At 37.3% G+C, this 20,569-nt stretch overlaps 1 protein-coding gene across 3 annotated transcripts in view; it reads left to right on the top strand.

Moving 5' to 3' along the window:
• Positions 1-20,569, top strand: part of YLPM1 (YLP motif containing 1) — a 75,913-nt gene that overhangs the window by 15,524 nt on the left and 39,820 nt on the right. For all 3 annotated transcript variants that reach the window (XR_005988407.1, XM_041758893.1, XM_041758892.1), the window contains exons 5-6: positions 14,902-17,022; positions 19,598-19,718. Coding sequence is in view for 2 of the 3 variants with exons in the window: in XM_041758893.1 (XP_041614827.1) it covers positions 14,902-17,022; positions 19,598-19,718 (2,242 nt within the window). In the remaining variant the exon portion in view is untranslated. The remainder of the gene's footprint in view (positions 1-14,901; positions 17,023-19,597; positions 19,719-20,569) is intronic.

Raw genomic sequence — 20,569 nt, 5'->3', positions numbered from 1 at the left:
AACATAGATTTTTCTGCTCTTCCCCCCCCCCCCCCCCCCGCTTTTAAAAGATTTTATTTATTCATGAGAGACACAGAGAGGGAGGCAGAGACATTGGCAGAGGGAAAAGCAGGCTCCTCGCAGAGAGCCTGATGCAGAACTCAATTCCCAGACCTGGGATCATGCCCTGGGCTGAAGGCAGACACGCAACCACTGAGCCACCCAGGTGCCCCCCCTTTTTTTCTATCATATTAATGTTTTCTGTCTTTTGCCTACCAAATCTTGTTGTAAATTTAGGACCCATTTTAAGTTTTTTCTTACCTTATAGTTAATAATTTCACTGCTGGGAGGATCTTAGCAATTATCTAGTGCAATATCCCCTCTATAGCAATTCATATTTGTATTGCATTTTAGTTTGTCATCCTGGATCTTACATGTATTACCTTATTATTTTTCCGTGATCTCATGAAGTAAACATATAAGGGAAGCTGAGATTTGGAGAGGTTATAAATAAATTGCCCCAGATAACATTGCTAGTAAATGATTGAGATGGAATTAGAATCCAAGGCCTTCTGATCCTTTTTTTTTTCTAAAGATTTGTTTATTTATTTTGAGAGCGAGAACAAGCATGTATGTGTGGTTAGGGGGCAGAGGAGTAAAGGGAGAGGGAGAAAGAATCCCAAGCAGACTCTGCCCTGGGTGTGGAGCCCACGTGGGGGCTTGACCTAACAACGGCCCTGAGAGCATGACCTGAGCCAATATCAAAAGTTGAACACTCAACTGACTGAGCCACCCAGGCACCCCTGATCCACTTTTTTTAAGGTTTTATTTATTTATTCATGAGAGGCACAGAGAGAGAGAGAGAGGGAGAGGGAGAGAGAGAGAGAGAGAGAGAGAGAGAGGCAGAGACACAGGCAGAGGGAGAAGCAGGCTCCATGCAGAGAGCCCAATGTGGGACTTGATCCTGGCATTCCAGGATCTTCACTCCAGCCCTTCCTGGGCTGAAGGCAGGTGCTAAACCGCTGAGCCACCCAGGGATCCCCCCACCCCCCCACTTTTTTTTCCTGATCCACTTTTGAGTTCATTTTACTTCCTGTGACAATTGGTTAATAGCCTCTGTTTGAACATTGGCACTGTGATAAGGAATACTACCATACAAGGTGTTGACAGTTTGCCGGAAAGCCTATTTGTGTTGAATCTAAATGTGTTGCTGTCACTTCTACCTGTTGATTCTAGATCTGCCTGTGTGGTGTAACACGTGATGGATTATCCTATCCTCCTTCTATAGTGAGTTCCTACATTTCTTTAAACACCACCTTCTTGACTCCTGCATCCTGTCCTACGTACTCTTCTCTGCCATCACAGAAACTCATATTCTTCTTTTCTTTTCACACTTATTTTGGTTCTAGCCTCCTGCTACATTCCTCACTGTCTTGCAAAGGGCCTTGGATTTGTCAGTCTCCTTCAGAATGAATGAACCCTTACTTTAGATGCAGGGAACCATAGAACCTATTACCACCTTTTTTATAAATAACGTATTGTGTAGCTGAACAAATTGCTTTTTTGGGCAGCACTGTCACAGTGTTGACTCGTGTTGAGCTTAACATCAGTTTGGCTTCCCAAGTCTTTTTCAGCTGTTATTAAGCCAAGTCTCTCTCATCCTGAACTTGTGCAGGATGTTTTTTGTTGTTTTGTCTTTCTCTAAGATTTTATTTTACATTTCATCTAGTTAGGTTTGGGCCAACATTCTAGTCTGCTGAAATCTTAATAAATGTTGATTATGTTGCTTTTAGATGTAAGATGTTCCTCTCCATCTTTTCCACCTGCAACTTTGATAAGGATGGGTTTTTTTGTTTGTTTGTTTTTGAATTGGATCCTGCTCACATTATCTATCCTGTTTTTAAAACCCTTCCCCAATCTAGCTTATGTCATTTCTGTTTCTATTACCTTTCCACTTCTTTTGCTCACTTAGCTTATATTGAGTGTCATTTCTGATGGTTGCCAGGGCATGGTTGTTTTTCCTCCTGTGTAACTAGGTGAAAAAAAAATCAGTGAGAAGCTGGTAAATGAGTGAAAGAGACTGAGGTAGAAATAATCCACACTGTTAAGGAAACTTGTGAATTTTTCTTACTAGTTGAATTCGAGTTTGCTATAATCACATAACTCATGGTAAGCCACTCCATTTTGTTTTTTAAACAAAGCTGTGTAGAAAAACAAGAATAGAGAACACAGATAACTGATCAATAACACACTATTAAAATAATGTAGATTACTTTGAGTTTTTGCGAAATCCAGATTGAGGCTGCTTTCTAAAAACCATCATGTGTAAATATCATACCACATTGTGGAGCATCTGGGGCAAGCTCTTTTGAAATTGTGTGTAGGTGTGTGTCATTTGATTCATCAGGACTTCTAGAAGACTACCACTGCTCTGATAAACTGTTAGGTCAGTGGATATTGGTTTCCCAGAACCTTTTATTTTTCAATCTTAAAACTTATTTATTAAAGGGTAACATACAGAGATAATGCACAATCCTGAGTATATGGCTTAGTGAATTTGCACAAAGTAAACACACTCACATTATCACAACTGAGATCAAGATCTAAAGATTACTAGTGTCTGAGAAGTCCTCCTCATGCCCTTTCCCATTTTTCTCTCACCCCAAAGATAACCATTATGCTGACATTTCATATAATAGTTTTGCCTATTTTTGAAGTTTATATCATTGGAATTCTAATGTATGTATTCTTTTGAGTCTAGCATCTTTCACTTGACATTACATTATTGTGAGATACATCCATGTTGTATGTAGCTGCAGTTTGTTCATTCCCATTTCTCTACCATATTTTATTGTTTGAATATACCACAGTCTGTTTATCTATTCTAATATTTAGTCATTTAAGATTTTTTGGTTATTATGAAGATCACTGCTTTGTGTCTTTTGGCGCTGTAGGTGTCTCTTTAGGTGTGTACGTGTGTGCGCCATGTATTTAATTTTGTTTAGAAATATACCAAGGATTCAAATTGCTTGATCAGGTGGTAAGTAGGTATGGTTTTACTTTGGTAGATGTTGTCAAACAGTTGTTTTTTTCCTTTTTTTTTTTTTTTAAGATTTTTTTATTCATTTGAGAGCGAGCAAGCGCACAAGTAGGGGGAATGGTAGAGGGAAAGGGGGAAGCAGACTCCCCGCTGAGCTGGGAGCCCGATGCGGGGCTCAGTTCCAGGAGCTGGAGATCATGACCTGAGCCAAGGTAGATGTTTAAGCATCTGAGCCACCCAGGTGCCCCCAAACAGTTTTCTGGTGTGATTATGTCTATTTACATTCTCACCAGCAGTTCTTTTGCATCCTCATCAACACTTAGTATTGTTAAATTTTTAATTTTAGCCGTTTTGATGGATGTCTAGTGAGATTATAAGTATGACTTTAGTTTGTACTTCCCTGATGACAAATGAAGCTAACTTCTCTGTCCATTTGATTATTGTTAAGTTGAATTTCCTCTTTTATGAAGTGTTGATTGAGGTCTTTTCCCAGGTTTTCTATCGGGTTATGTATTGAATTGTAGGAGTTCCTTGTGTATACTAGATATTATTCTGTGTCTAGACTGTCTCAACTATTTGTCATTCTATAACCCTTTTTCTTATCCTCAGTATACCAAAAAAGTATCATATAGATCCAGAGGATCCTTTTTACTTTTTTAAATTTTAAAGTCATTTTACAAATAACTTACAGAAGTAACAACAAAGGAATAGTGAAAAAAAAAACTTATTAGAAATTTTTACAAAAGTTTTATAAGAGCAAAACTCTGCATCAAGTAAATTTTGGCACATAAATATAAAAGATCAAATAATCCCGTCACACATTCTTCTGGCAAAGCAGAATGATCCAGGTTCTTGGCAGAAAATATTATGTGATAACATCCTTCCAGTTTAATAACCAAGTGGATGGCAGTACTACATTTCCTTTCTGTCCTTAGAAATATATTGTTCACTCATCAAATATTGAGTTTGAGAATATTCATCTAGAGTACTGTCATGTGAGGACTCAGAGTTGGAGATTTTACTGCTGCGATCAGTTTCACATTTATTAGAGCCTAGAGTGCTTCTGTCTCTGTGTTTATTTTTTTATTTTGACACAGCTTTCTCTCTCACTTTTTGCCATTCTGAAAATTTCTCATTTCTCAGTTGTGTTCAGAGAAGCCTAAAAGTAGGCTGTAATATTTTGGGTAATACAAAGTGGAGTGAGATGACAGCTATTTCTACCTTTGCTTCATCCTTTAGGCAAATCCATCATTCCTTTATTGTCTTCATATTTTAATCTTCTTTGGCATAGTTGGGGATAATTAATGAGTAAGATGAGTAAGAATTCTAGGATAAAGAAATTGCAGAATGTTTTTAAGATACAGAAAAAAAATCCCATAGGATCCCATAATGTATCTTAGATTTGTGAAAAGAATGGACCCAAATAGTAATTGCATGATAATATAAGTTTTATTCTATTTTTTTAGAGTTAAGTTTTCTCTTTGTTCTTGGGAAAAGCCTGTAAAAAAAAAAAAGTCATGAAATGTCAATCCTTATAATAGAACTGTTTATTTTTGTTTATTTTTTTAAGTGTTTTTTTAAATTCTAGTTAGTTAACATAAGTGTAATATTAGTTTCAGGTATTATAATATGGTGATTCAACACTAATAAACAACATCTAGTGCTTATCACTGGATATGTGATAAGGAAGTACAAGTGCACTTCCTAATCCCTATCACCTATTTAACCCATCACTGGGTTAAATAAACTGGTAGCCATCAATTTGTTCTCTATAGTTAAAGCCTGTTTCTTGGGGGACTCCTGGCTGGCTTAGCAGGTAGAACATGGGACTCTAAATCTCAGGGTTGAGAGTTCAAGCCCCAGTTGGGTGTAGAGCATACTTTAAAAAAAAAAAAAAAGGAAGAGTCTTTATTGGTTTGTCTATTTTTTTTTCCATTTACTCATTTGTTTCTTAGATTCCACATGAGTGAAATCATATGGTATTTGTCTTTCTCTGACTGACATTTCATTTAGCATAATACTCTCTAGCTCTATCCACATCCTTGCAAATAGCAAGATTTCATTCTTTTTATGACTAATATTCCATTACACACATATACCTCATATCTTCTTTATCCATTCATCAGTTGATAGACACTTGGGCTGTTTCCCTAATTTGGCTACTGTAGACAGTGCTGCTGTAAACATTGGGGTGCATAACTTTTGAATTAGTACTTTTGTATTCTTTGGGTAAATATCTAGTAGTGTGATTGCTAGATCAAAGGGTAGTTCTCCTTTTAACTTTTTGAGGAACCTCCATACTGTCTTCCCTAGTGGCTGTACCAGTTTGCATTCCAATACCAACAGTTCCCTTTCTCCAAATTCTCACCAATAGCTGTTGTTTCTTCTCTTTTGATTTTGGCCATTCTGACAGGTATGACTATAATAGATTGTCAAAACAAAAATAAAAACAAAACAGTTCTAAAACTAGGATGCAGTGAACCCAGAGGAGCCTCAAAGGTTAGTGGTGTCTTTTGATTAATAGAAATTATTGATTTTAATTTAGTAGTCGAATTTATTGACCTTTTCCTTTATAGTTATTAGTGCTTTTTTTGTGTTTTGTTTAAGAAATCTTTGTTTATTTGCCCTAAGGCCATGAACACATTATCCTATTTTATCTTTTGTTGTTTTATCTTTTATTTTTAAATCAACAATTTATAGAGTTGATTGTTGATATATAATATGAGGCAGGGTTCATGGTTTATTATTTTTCATATGGCTATCTAGTTGACCCCAGCACCATTTATTGAAAAAGTTAACTTTTTCTTACTACTTTGGTACTATCTCCTTCATCATGGGTCAGATGACTCTATGTGTGGGTTTGTTTCTGGATTCTATTTGTCTATCCTTGCATAAGTGTCCTGTTTTAATTACTGTAGCTTTGTAATAAATCTTGATGTCTCTGAGTGTAAGTCCTCCAATTCTGTGTTTCTAGATCAGAGGTTGGCAGACTTTTTCTGTGAAGGGCCAGATGAGAAATATTTTTAGGTTTTGCAGGCCATGTTTGGTTTATATTAAATATTTTTCATTCTTTTATTTTTCACCTTTAAAATTGTAAAACAAAACAAAACAAAACAAAACAAAACAAAAAAAACCACTCTTAACTGGATTTGGCCCATGGGCCGTATGGTTCCCTGACCCCCAATCTAGATTGACTTGACTATTTGTCGTCCTCTGTGTTTCCCATGTAATGCTTAGAATCACCTTGTCCGTTTTCAGAAACCTATAATTTTGATAAACATTGCATAGAATCTATTGACTGTTTTGCAGAAGAATTGAAATCTTTGTAATATATTGACTTCTGATCTGTCACACATACTTTTTGATTGGTTTTTAGATTGGAATTATGCACCTCTTCCATTCTGTACCTACTTTATTAGGATTAGCAAGGGACTATAAATACTAAATTTTTTATCTATGTTTCCATTTGTCATGGTTGTTCCTACTATAGAGATAACACTTGGCAGGGGGCGGATTTTGATTTCAGGATCTTGGTTATATATATATATACATATATATATATATATGTATATATATATATATGAAAATAATTGGAAAAATTATCTCACATGAAAACTAAAAGGGCAAGAATTTGATTCTAGAATTTAATATTTTGTAATTCCCATGGTCAGCTGATTTATGTTTATGTAATTATTGTGACAATAAGATGTTATCTTGTTTAAGGGTATTTTGTATTTTTTCATACCTCTTAAGTTTTTATACCCAATTTGAAGTCTGTTTTTATGTCAAATCCTAAAATTTTTATACATACCTCTAATGGTTTCATATCTAGTTTTAGGTTTTTTATTTTTTTAGAAGTTTATGAAATACCTAACTGTACAAAAATTTTCTAAAGATTTAAAACAACAAATATTTGTTTTTCTTCTCATCTAACCAATGGGCAATGCATGTGTTTTTATGTGATTGTATTAGTGAATATATATATGTTTGTACTTTATTTCAAATGTTTTTATATGTTAAAAGGTCATAGCATTTCATTGTATTGTTGTAAACATGACTTATTTTTGTGCATACTTTTAAATTATCTCTAAATATATTTCTTCCAAAAGCTTAAAAATTCTTTTATAAATACAAAAGGTTTTGATAGTCTAACATTTTGTTACAGGCTTGAGTTTTGAAAATTTGAAAGTGCAGTATTGATAAATAATTGCCATTTACATGTAGTGTTGAAAGTATATTTCAATTGCTTTAACATTTTCTAACACCCAAAATAAAAATAAAATGATGACCCTTGGCTGTTGATCAGCAATTTAATCTAAAAGCAAAGCACCCTACCCTTTCATGGAAACTGCGTGTTGTATTTGCAGGCATGGTGCTTGCAGTATTGAGTTCATAACCTTTTACAGCTTTGTCCCTGGATTCTCTTCTTCCTTATCTGCACATCTTTTAGTGCCTCTTGCTTCCTTCATCCTTTCCTCTGGCCTTGACGTGTGCTTTTCTCTTTGTCCGGAATTCCTTTCCTGTCAGTTTTTACTTTGCTAATTCCTATTTTTCTTACCCTAGGGGGCAGGGAGCAATTCAGTAATTATATGTTGAGATCCTTCAGTGAGTCAGACAATGGACATACTTCAGTAAATAAAGCCAACACATCCCATTTTATCAAATTGTGTTCTGATTGTTGATTTACTTGCCTCCATTTTCCCATGACTGTGAACTCCTTAAGTACCATTTATTTCCATCACAAACATAATACCTGACGTGTCAGATTAAATCACTGGTGCTTATGCCAGAATGTCTTAGTTATAGATAAAATTCTGAAGACATTCACAATTTGGTGAGGAAGGCAGTTCATTCGTATTTAAATTTGTTTATAATACTGGGTAATGAGTGGACAAAGGGTTCTTCTGACTCTTCCTTGTGGAGAATAATCTTCTCTTTTCATTTATATGAAGTAATCATTGCTGAATCAAATACAAACAGATTGCTTTACATGACTTTAATGGTCTAAGGTGTTTTTCCAGGCACTTTGAATTAATAAATGTAACTTCAAGAAAAGGAACTAAACCATCATAAGCTCTGAAACAGTATCATAAATAGGTAAATAAGTGGTCTCCATCCTAAGCATTGCTATGTATCCTTTGACAAGTCTTTGGTCAGCTCCTTTCCCTTTGCCCAACAATAACTGTGCCAAGCCTTTGCCGCTTTGCAGAGACCATCTGCACTAGTGCTGCTTTTTTGGTCTCCACAAACATTTTAATTTTACTTTGTAGCTTTAATTTAGCTTCCTGACTCCCAGAGAAAATCAAGGCTTTCAGGCCAAGTGAAACTCACTTTCTGCCCTTATGTTTACCTTACTCTGCTATCCTCATCTTCTAGCCTCAAAAGAAGCCCTTCTTTCTCTTGGTTAGGGCTAATCTGTCTGTGCCACTTAAAGAAATTCCTTTTCTATTCTTATCAAAGTGGTATGTACATACCATAGTTTTTAAAAATCAAGAAAAATAGCCAGCTAGATGTGTTTTCTAATGACATCTTTTAATTCTTTAGCTGTTTCTTTTGGTAGTTACCTTCCTATCACTAAATGATAATGCTCCTACTTTCTTGATTTACACATTTTAGATATTAATATTTACTTCCGGGTCTGATATAGATTTAGCTCTTACACTACTCTAACCTCATCTGCCTAATATATTTATATCACTGTTATTAGATAAGCAAAAATGTTTGTTGTAGAGATAAGCAATGTGTTATATTTTCTTTACTGTAATGACTTTTCTAGGATTTCTAATTGTCTTCTTGAAAAATGTTTAAAATAATTCTCCAACCCCAGTCCCAAAAGCACCACCCTTTTTTTCCTGAGGAGCTCTCTCTCCAGAATGTATGCATCTTGCTTTACACCTAGGCAGGTTGGGTGGTTGGTTGCTCAAAAGATCTGCCATATATATGGCTGTTACTCCAGCATTTTCCTTGACTGTCCTCCTGGATTGGATTCACGGTTTACTGAATCTCATGGCTTCCTGTTTGTGATTTAGTGACTGTTTCCCAGAGTGCATGCTCAAGTAACTTACTGAGAAATCATGGGTTAGAGGTACATTTTCTGAGTCTAGTGTGTCTGAGAATGTTTTTATTCTAACCTCACACTTGATTAATAATTTGGATATAGAATTTGAAGTTGAGCATTTAAAATTTAATTTATTTAAACTAAAAACAATTCACCCATTTCTCCCATGCCCCACCCCTGCCTCTGGCAACTACTAGCCTATTCTCTGTATCGATAAGCTTGGGTTTTTTTCTATTTATTTATTTTTGCATTCCACGTATAAGACAGATCATACAGCATTTGTCAAACTTAATTTCACTTAGTATAATGCCTTCAAGGTTTATCCATGTTGTCACAAGTGGCAAGGTTTCATTCTTTTTTATGGCTGAATAATATTCAGTTTCAGTATCCAGTTTCTTTACCCATTCTTCCATTGATGGGCACTGAGGTTGTTTCCATATTTTGGCTATTGTGAATAATGCTGCAGTGAATACAGGGATGCATGTATCTTTTTAAGTTAGTTTTTTGTTTGTTTGTTTTCTTCAGATATAAATACCCAGGAGTAAAATTGATGGGTCACATGGTAGTTCTACTTTTAATTTTTTTTTTTTTTTAAACAATGGATTTCTTAGCTTTTTTTTTTTTTTTTTTTAAATTTTTTATTTATTTATTTATGATAGTCACACAGAGAGAGAGAGAGGCAGAGACACAGGCAGAGGGAGAAGCAGGCTCCATGCACCGGAGCCTGACGTGGGATTCGATCCCGGGTCTCCAGGATCGCGCCCTGGGCCAAAGGCAGGCGCCAAACCGCTGCGCCACCCAGGGATCCCCTACTTTTAATTTTTTGAAGAACCTTCATACTGTTTTCCTTGTGGCCAAACCAATTTACATTCCCACCAGCCATATACAAGAGTGCTCTTTTTTCCATATCCTCGCCAACACCTATTAGTTCTAGTCTTTGAAAATAGCCATGCTAACAGGTGTGGGGTAATATCTCATTGTGGTTTTGATTTGCATCTCCCTGATGATAAATAATGTAGAAAATCTTTTCATGTACCTATTGGCCATCTGTATGTCATCTTTGGAAAAATATCAGTTCAGATCTTCTGCCCATCTTTTAATCAGAGTGTTTTTTTGCTAGAGTATATATGAGTTGTTTATTTTGAATGTTAGCCCCTTATGAGATATAATATTTGCAAGTATTTTTTCCCAATCAGTTGTTCACCTTTTCATTTTGTTGATGGTTTTCTTTGCTGTACCGAAGCTTGGTAGTTTAGTGTGGTCCCACCTTTTTGTTTTTGATATCAGATTCAAAAAAATCATTACCAAGACCTATGTCAAGGAGCTTACCACCTGTGTTTTTTTCTAGGAGTTTTATGGTTTGGGGTCTTACTTTCAAGTCTTTAATCCATTTTGAGTTAATTTTTGTGTATAGTGTGAGATAGCACTGTAGTTGCATTCTTCTGTATATGGCTGTTCGGTTTTCCCAGGATCATTTATTGAAGAGACTGTCCTTTCTCCGTTATATATTCTTAGCTCCTTTGTCATAAAGTAATTGACAATATATGTGTGGGTTTATTTTGGGGCTCTCAGTTCTGTTCCATTGATCTGTATGTCTGTTTTAATGCTAATACCAAACTGTTTAATACCATTTACATAGCACATACTGATGTTGAACATAATTACTCCTCAAGGTTTTAGGGTCATCATTCTATTTTCTTCTGTTACTTAGTGTAGCTGCTGTACTGTTCTGATTCTTTTCCTAATTAGGTGACTTCTCCCTTTGCCAGAAACACTTTTTCACCCTGGTATTCTAAAAGTTCATAGTGGTTTTGTTTTACTAGTTACATTTGGTACTTAGTGAGCTAGGCCCTTTCTGTCTGGAGATTAGAGTCTCTTAACTCTTAAACCTTTGTGCTATTTCTTTATAAATGTTTTTCTTGTTTTCTGTTTTTCTGGAATGCCTCATTTGTAGGTTTTTGGACCTGCTAGATTGATTATATTTGTCTTTTTCTCTTTCATTTGGTTGTACTTCGAAATACTGCTAATTCTTTCATTGCATTTTATTTGGAGAATTTTAAAAATGTTCCACAGTTCTTTTGGTTCTCATCCTTTTTTATGTATAGCAAATTGATTTATAGCACAGTATCTTTAAGAATCTCTCTGGGGATGTTATTTGAGGATTTTTAAAAAGTTATCTTCTGTTTTTTTGCATTATCTCTGTTTTCTCCAGATTTATGACCTGTTTACCTTTGGTCTCTTCCTTTCATATTGGAGACATTCCTCAAATATCTAGTGATCCTTGGTTATCATTTATATTTAAGAGTTGGGGACACCAACAAGCTAATTGAAAACTGTATGCATATGAAGGGGTTATTAGCTATTATTGCTCCCAGTCAGCAAATTCAGGCTTTGTTTGAGGTGGTAGGGCAAAGAACTGTCTGCTAATGTTAGAGGACTCTCAGATTCAAGAAATTAGGGACATTCAGCCTAGAGAAAGTCTGGTTGATGTTTCCGACTATAGATTTTAACTTATATATTTTTAACCCCAACTCTTACTCTTGTCCTTCATGGTATCTGAGAATTTTGACTCTAGGTTTCTGTGAGCAAACCAACCCCCCCCCCTTTTTTTTAAGATTTTATTTATTTATTCATCAGAGAGAGAGAGCGGCAGAGACCCAGGCAGAGGGAGAAGCAGGCTCCATGCAGGGAGCCCGGGGGCCCGATCCCGGGTCTCCAGGATCACGCCCTCGGCTGAAGGTGGCGCTAAACCGCTGAGCCACCCGGGCTGCCCCCAACTCCATTTTTATTGTATCCCTTTCTACTACCAGCATTCTAAACTGCAGCTTCTTCTTGCTCCATTTGTTACCATTCACATGTGCTCTTTGTCTTTTAGAATTTAAAAACAAAATTCTCATCTGCTGGTGATCCCTTTTCTGTTTATAATGGGTTTATGTATATTGAAATTTCTTGTGAGGAGTCTGTGTGGTGTCAGTTTGGCTAGGCTGTAGTGGAGTTTACTAATATGTTCTTTCCCAGAGTTCCCTTATATGTTTCTGATTAGGATGGGTCACAAGGGAGATTTTTGCATCTGACATAAAATACTTATCTCTGGACAACTGAAAAAAGATTCTCACCTTTTCCCCAGAAAAGGATACAAAGTCCCTTTTTTGTCTTTGGTGAAATCTTCATTCTTCCACCTGGGTTCACACTCTTTCTTTGTTACTTTGTAATTTAAACTCTGAGATACAAAATTAACTATTATTAATACATCTTATGTTAGATAAGAACAATCAACCAAAGAAATTTGACTAAGACATATTTAAACATATCAAATAAGGAAGGAACTACTCATAACTGTTACAGTCCTTCTTTCTGCGATTGGTCATGTAACCTAACCATAGTTGGTATTTATAATAACCTTTATCCACAACCCATTTCATAGTCCCTTTGTTCTCACATGCACCTCAGGTGGTCCTGGTTTTTTGCCTGGTGGAGTGACCCAAACCTTCATTCTTGAAGGCTCTGGGCTGTTGGCAGTCCTGTCTGAATTCAGCTGTTGTAAATTTTTTTTTTTTTTTTTTTTTTTTTTTTTACTTTAATCACAGGACATGGAAGTGCTAAGAGGTGTTCTAGAGGATCTCCATTCCAGACATATTCCTCCTTACCTTCAGTGTGCAGTTTCCCCCTTGCAGCCCAGGGCCAGTCACTCCCTTCTTCGCCTGTTGATTCAGAACCCAGAGTAGCCAGGTGGCAATCTTGAGTTTAATGGAGTTATTGTTGTTTCCCCAGATGGGAGCATTCCCTCCTCCCTTTGAAACTAAGACTTCTAGACCAGCAAAACCTGACGTCAACAGGAATGGAAAATAAATGTTTTATCTGAAACTGAATTTATTATTCCTCATTGATTTCCCAAACCAATGAGAGAAAAACTCTTCTATTTATCATTAAAATCCTGAAAAGTATCACCATCCATTTAGCCCTAAGACAGAAACCTTAGAATCATCGTAAATCCTTCCCTTCTGTTATCATTTTAATCTCACCTGTTAGAAAGTCCTATCCATTTTACCTTCCTTCACATCTCTCACTTTTATCTCCCCTGCATCTTCATGTCAGTCACTGCCTTAGGACAGGCTTCCCTTTCACTTACCCAAATTATAGAAACAATTCTAAATAAACTTTTCCCACCTATCCATCTGCTACTTTTCTGCTAGAGCAATCTTTTAAAATTCAAACCATCTGTAGTGGCTCTAAGTCTCATTAAGTAACCCCCAACTTCTTACCCAGCTGAATTAATTCATTTATGATAACAGAGATCCAAAGTCACATGCTCTAATAAGTTAGTTTTATTCTTTCTCAGCACTTATGTGGTGGCTCTACAATGTCAAGAATCCAGGTTCCTTCTGATTTGTTAATTTTTATCCCCTAGTATATTGCCCTTATCTACATGGTCCAAGATGTGTCATTACCATGTCAAAGCTAGCATGAAAAGGAAATGATAAATGATAAAGAGGAATATGTGCCCTTCCCTTTAAGGGTATGACCCAGAAGGATGTGCTGGTCATTTTCACTCTCAGCGCATTGGCCAGAACATGGCTGCAAGTTCTAGTGCAGGAGAATTTGGAAAAGAGAGTATTTAGGCTGGCTAGCTTTATGTCCAGCTAAGAATGGAGAGGCTCAGTTACTCTAGGAAAAGGGGGAATGGCTGGCTATTGGAGGAGCATAGTAGTCTCTGCCACACAGGCATACAGGGTCTTCTGGAGATTGATTCTTGCCTATTCTTTACTTTGTCTCTTAGTTCTCTACCTTTCCACTCCTTTCCCAGCTCTCCCTACTCTGTCTCCTCTTGTTTCAGCCATGTTGAACTGTTTGCACTTCGAGACATGTTGTGCTAGTGTGCTTCCCTGCCTTTCCTCACAATGCTTCCTTAACCTTAGATGTCCTTGCTGTCCATTTACCTTATCTCCAGTGCACTCTGTGAGCCTGGCCTCAGAGAATTTGTCCTTCAAGACTTAATTTAAGCATCATATATTGTATAAAGCCTTTATTGGACAGCAACCTTCCCCTTATCCTGGTAGAATTAACCATCACCTCCTCTGTTTGCCCTTGTTATATGCAGATAGACTTCTGTCATTGCACCTTTGGGCACTTATTTACACTTAGGTTCTCTTTCTCCTTGATTGCAAACCCTTTGAGGGCACAGATGACATTTTATTTGTATATCCCTTGGATGTACTGTAGTGCTTGACAAGGAATGTGCACTAAAAATTTACTGAATAAGCAAGGAGGTCCATAACAAAATTTCAGGACTTTAAGATGTCCAGACTTTAAAATGTCAGGGCATACTCCTAAGATATAGCTGGCTACTGTCTTTTTGAATTTTGTCAGTCCAGATGATAATGTTAGTTCCAACAGTATTTATAATCATCCTAAATTACCTTGTTAATTGTTTCCTATTTAGTTTTTATATTTTAATTCTGAAAATACTCTCAGAATTAGCTGTGGCATTTTTTCCCCCTTAAAAATGAGTGGACTTTTCTGTCTACTAAGTCACAATGTTTATAATTGCTTTTTAACAATTTATTTAAAATATCAGTGACTTGCCGCAGGAAATGTTTTGAAGTGAATTATAATACTACTGACATGATTTCCAAAGCCTGTCCTGAGACCTGAGCACTGCCACTTTAGCTTACTGATTCTAAGATAGATGCCTCAGGATTTATTTAATGACTGAGAGTCATTTCTGTAAACAAATTCTAAGGCCAGATTGCCTTAAATATTCTTACATGGAGAATATTTTTTTCTGCTTTACTGTCTTGAGTAATATCTTTTGTTTTACTTGTAGATTTGATGGTCCTCGAAGATTTGAGGATTTAGGGTCAAGGTGTGAAGGACCGAGACCCAAAGGGCCTCGTTTTGAAGGAAATCGCCCCGATGGGCCAAGACCCAGATATGAAGGTCACCCAACAGAGGGCACTAAAAGCAAATGGGGAATGATTCCCCGGGGGCCAGCATCTCAGTTTTATATTACCCCCAATACATCCCTCAGTCCTCGACAGAGTGGACCACAGTGGAAAGGCCCCAAGCCAGCTTTTGGACAGCAACATCAGCCGCAACCTAAGTCACAAGCAGAACCTCTTTCAGGAAACAAAGAACAATTAGCAGACACCAATAGTAACCAGCAGAAGAATTTTAAAATGCAGTCAGCTACATTTTCCATTGCTGCAGATATAAAGGATGCCAAGGCGGCTCAGTCAAATGAGAATCTAAGCGACTCTCAACAAGAGCCACCTAAAAGCGAAGTCTCGGAAGGGCCCATAGAGCCTTCTAATTGGGACCCGAATTCTCAAAGTATGGAGACTCAAATGGACAAAGCCCAAGCTGTTACTCAGCCTGTATCCCTTGCAAATAAACCTGTACCTTCTCAATCTGCTTTTCCCTCAAAACCAGGGGGGATGGAGGGAGGAGCAGCAGTGACAACATCATCATCATTAACTGCAGATAATGATTTTAAACCTTTGGGTATTGGTCTGCCCCACTCAGAAAACAGCCAAGAGAAAGGGCTACCTCGGCCAGATAACAGAGATAATAGGTTAGAAGGCAATCGAGGCAGCAGCTCATCTTACAGAGGTCCAGGGCAAAACAGAATGGAAGACATACGGGATAAAGGACTAGTAAATAGAGGTCGAGGCCAGGCACTCAGCCGTGGCCCAGGGTTGGTCAAGCAAGAAGACTTTCGTGATAAGATGATGGGTAGAAGAGAAGACAGTCGAGAGAAGATGAATAGAGGAGAAGGCAGCCGGGACAGAGGGTTAATGAGGCCAGGAGGCAATCGGGAGAAAGTGCCAGGTGGTCTACAAGGCAGCCAGGACAGAGGTAGAGCTGGCAGCCGAGAGAGGGGACTACCTCGGAGGGCTGGCAGTCAGGAGAGAGGACCTCCTCGGAGGGCTGGGAGTAGGGAGAGAGTACCACCACGAAGAGCCGGGAGTAGGGAGAGGGGACCACCCCGAGGGCCTGGCAGTAGGGAAAGGGGACTGGGAAGACCAGATTTTGGTCGTGACAGAGGTCCATTTAGACCAGAACCAGGAGATGGTGGGGAAAAAATGTATCCATATCACCGAGACGAGCCTTCTAGGGCTCCATGGAACCATGGAGAAGAGAGAGGGCATGAAGAGTTCCCTTTAGATGGTAGAAATGCTCCAATGGAACGAGAAAGACTTGATGATTGGGATAGAGAAAGATACTGGAGAGAATGTGAACGTGACTATCAAGATGATACACTAGATCCATATAACAGAGAGGACAGGTTCTCAGCACCACCATCTCGATCTCATGATGGAGATAGACGAGGCCCTTGGTGGGATGATTGGGAGAGAGATCAGGATATGGATGAGGACTACAACAGGGAAATGGACAGGGACTTGGACAGGGATGTGGATCGGATTGGAAGACCCATGGATATGTATGATAGAAATTTGGATAATGAGTGGGACAGAGATTATGGGAGACCACTGGATGAACAAGAATCACAGTTTCGTGAACGGGATATTCCATCTCTTCCACCTTTACCACCCCTCCCACCTCTTCCACCTTTGGATAGATATCGGGATGATAGATGGAGAGAAGAAAGAAATCGAGACCATGGGTATGATCGAGATTTTCGTGATAGGGGTGAGTTGAGGATCCGAGAGTATCCAGAAAGAGGAGATACATGGCGGGAAAAGCGAGATTATATCCCTGACAGAATGGACTGGGAAAGAGAACGGTTGTCAGACAGATGGTACCCATCTGATGTGGATAGACATTCCCCCATGGCGGAACATATGCCCTCCTCACATCATTCTTCTGAAATGATGGGGTCGGATACAAACTTAGACTCTGACCAAGGCCTTGGAGGGGTAATGGTTCTCAGTCAGAGGCAGCACGAAATCATTTTGAAAGCTGCACAAGAACTGAAAATGCTTCGGTAAGTTGACTACTTAAGATCATTTCTTTTAGTCAAAACCACATTCAAACTGCTCTTTTAAAGTGATGTGATATATTTGAATGGAATCATTTTGCTTCAAGTTCTTATCTCGTAATTTTAATTATTACCTGGCCATTCAGTACTGTTTAGGGTTAGGATATATATTTAGGAACTGTGTTAATTGTAAGCTTATGTCCTGAAATGTGAAAATTTTATAGCCATTCTTGGCTTTTATGGATGTGTTGCTGATATACCATGCTTATGCATGTTTCAGGTGTCAAACTTCAAGTCTCTAGTGCTCTGGATTTCATGGAGCTCATATGTAACATCTTTTTTTTTCCCCAGGAGGCATTTGTTCTTTGGTATTAGATCTGATAGACTTCATATTCACTAATCTTTGATAAAACTTTGGGAAGTGCTATAAGGTTTTTCTCTGTTGAAGCTAAGAATGGTTTACCTAAAGTGTCCTCAGATTTGTCTAATCATTGTTACTTTCTTTCTGGGGTGCTTTATCTTTCCGTATAATTAGAAGCAGATATCTCTACTTGAGGATGTTACTTGTTTCTGCATAATCAAATATTTTCTTTGCGAAATGGAGAATAGAATTTGGATTTCTTGATATACAGTCACCCAACTCTGTATAGGTATCTACATAATGCTTCCTGGGTAGTAGCAATAACAAAATTTTTTTAAAAAGCTAACATTGCATGCTTACTATGTACTAGGAACTATACTGAATACTTAGTATATACACATTTAATCCTTAAACCAACTATATCCTGAAATAATTTAGGAGTCATTGTTAGATTGCAAGATTTTTGAGTAATTTCTTAGGAATTAACAACGTTTTGAGAAAATAAATTAATGGTTAGGATTTGATATATTCCAGTGTGTTATATTTCCTTCATTTTTTAATTCTATTCTGCATTTGTGGATTATACCAATTGAAATTATAACTGAAGCTTTATGACTAGAAAAGTGTAGTGAGGAAAAATACCTGTAGGTAAAGATGGAAGATCTGATGTTTCAGGCAGCATAACAGATTTCTGTCTATAGAAGATACGCTCTGAAAAATTAGACTCTTCTAGATTACTCTTGAAGATGTGAAAGCATGCTAGAGAATATTTAGTTACTACACTGTTCGTTTTTAAGTTATAGACACCTTTAATTTAAAGCCCACTGTGTACTGAGTGCTTAGTGTATGTTATCTTAGTTCTCCTGTCTCATATCCTTTTATCTCAAAGGCCTGCAAAGAGAAGTAGATAGTATCCTCACTTCACAGATGACACTAAGACTCATAGAGGTTAAGTCCACTTGGCTATTCAGTGGCAAACCCAGAATTTCAGTGCAGTCTGTCCAACTCTAAAATCTGTTTTGTTTATGGAGAACACCAAGCTGATTGGTGTTACCAAGCTGCCAAGATTTCTTTCCTTTCATTTTAAAATTTCCTTTTCATCTACTGCTTTATATGGAAATGCTGTATAAAAGGTGCTTCTTCTTCACCATCCTTTTTTTTTAAAGCTCTTTCTAGGCAATATAAACCTAATTAAAATATGAAGTGATGGATAAGAATTGTCATTGCTGAATACAAGTAAGCTATGTTGTGATGGTGTAAAGTTATATTATGATTTATGTGAGGCAGAAAATAAACTTTTTCTATATTTGACCCTTTATGTCTATTTGGGTCACTATACCCAATGTAGGGAAAAAATTATAAAAGGTCCGAAGAGCTTATAGTAGATGTTATACCTGTTTAAGGTGGGCATTGTAAGGAAAAGTTAAAAATAAAAAAAGGAATTTGACCAGAGATATTTGAAGAAAAGCATAAAGAGTTGTGTAATTACTCTTTAGGAATATGAAGTACCGTTTTTAAGGGTATAGGCTGACATTTGTTCTCACTGTATACAGCAGGGCCATAAACTAAAATATCCACAAAAACTAGACAGGTAACTAAAATGAGTAAAAATGGGCCAGAATAACTACTTACTGAATGTGGTGAGGATTGTGGCAAACTGTTTCATCTAAAGTGGACAGCCACTATTTCAGCTCATCATTGGCATGTGGGAACTTAAACCCATTGTTACCAAATCCCTTTAAAATTTGAATTTATCTATGAAATATTTTGCTTTGTAAATGATGGCAGCTAATTCAGATTTTTAAAACTGATGTGAAAGCCAAATTTCAAAAAAAAAAATCGCTTTCTAGGTCATATTTGGCCACCATGTTGCAACCTTTGGTCTAGAGACTATTGAACAAAAGACATAGTGAGACAACTTTTTGTTCAATGAAAGAAAAACATGACAAGTAGATGATATTTTAGAATAGACTAATGAGGCAGATTATAGAACCTGCCCTTGAAGATCTTTGATAATTTGTAGTCGTTTATAGGTTGTAGATGACTGGTCAGTTGCTACATATAGGCAAAAGAGTGTTATCCTGCCTGTGCTCTGTGGGCACTGAGAGGATTTTAGAACAAGGATTTTAGGTCTCTTTTTTGTTCTTTGTTATCAATTGTAGTCACTTAGGAATGGAGTAAACATGCCTAATGTACCATGGCAATTTTATTTGTTCACAGGGAACAAAAAGAACAGCTTCAGAAGATGAAAGACTTTGGGTCGGAGCCACAGATGCCTGACCATCTGCCACCCCAGGACGCGAGGTTGCAGAATGCATCTTCAAGGCCTGGAATGTACCCGGTATGGCAAAATGTGTGCTCAGGAAATGAAATGATTCCTACTTTGTATGTTTGTATATTTTGTTTGATTTTTTTTCCTATTGTAATAAGTATAAATTTCCTCTACAAAAAAAATGTAAATTTGGGGAAAGTATAAAGCTAGTGGTAATTGACCTTTGAAAATCTTTTAAATGTGGTCACCTGTGAGCATTTTTCCCCTAGGTTTTGATAAGTACACCAAGCACACCTGAGCTACATGGCTTCATGTTCACAAAACTGTAGAATTTTCCTAATAGTCTCTTTTGTTCAAATAGTGCTGTTTTTCATCTGGGCAGTGTAAGGGCTCCCCATGAACTTTGCTCCTATGAGCCTCATAGTCTCCCCACTTCCTCAAGCTACTAGTTCCACAGCTAAGGAAGGGATCAAACGTCCTGCCTCAGTTCAGGCAGTAAAGTTCTGTTAAAGAAGACTTGTTTGATCAAATTTTCTATTTGTTTTGCATTCATCTTTGTGGTTGTTATTTGTTGTTTTATCTTTAAGCCAGTGTTGGGCTTTAAAAATATTGTCATGCAAATAACTTTGTAACAACACAATGAAAGAAAAAAAAACAAATCATTTCATGAAATTAACTCTTCATTTTTCAATGTTCCCTTTCACTCTGGTCTAACACGTAACACTCAGATATAGTTGTTAACACTAACAACCACCATGATGTCACCTCTCCATGTCCTGTCTCTGACCTGTGTGTGCATCCACCTGCATCTTGATGTGTCTCCTGTCACTCCACAGATTCAAAGCAGAACTCATTATCATTCTCTATTTAACTGGTTCTTTCTCCTCACCATCACATAGTCACCCAAGCTGGGAACCTGA

Source organism: Vulpes lagopus, chromosome 6 (genome assembly GCF_018345385.1).
Source record: "Vulpes lagopus strain Blue_001 chromosome 6, ASM1834538v1, whole genome shotgun sequence".
NCBI classification, from domain to species: domain Eukaryota; kingdom Metazoa; phylum Chordata; class Mammalia; order Carnivora; family Canidae; genus Vulpes; species Vulpes lagopus.
Note: the sequence above shows the minus strand (reverse complement) of the source record. Positions and strands in the feature narration are given on the sequence as shown.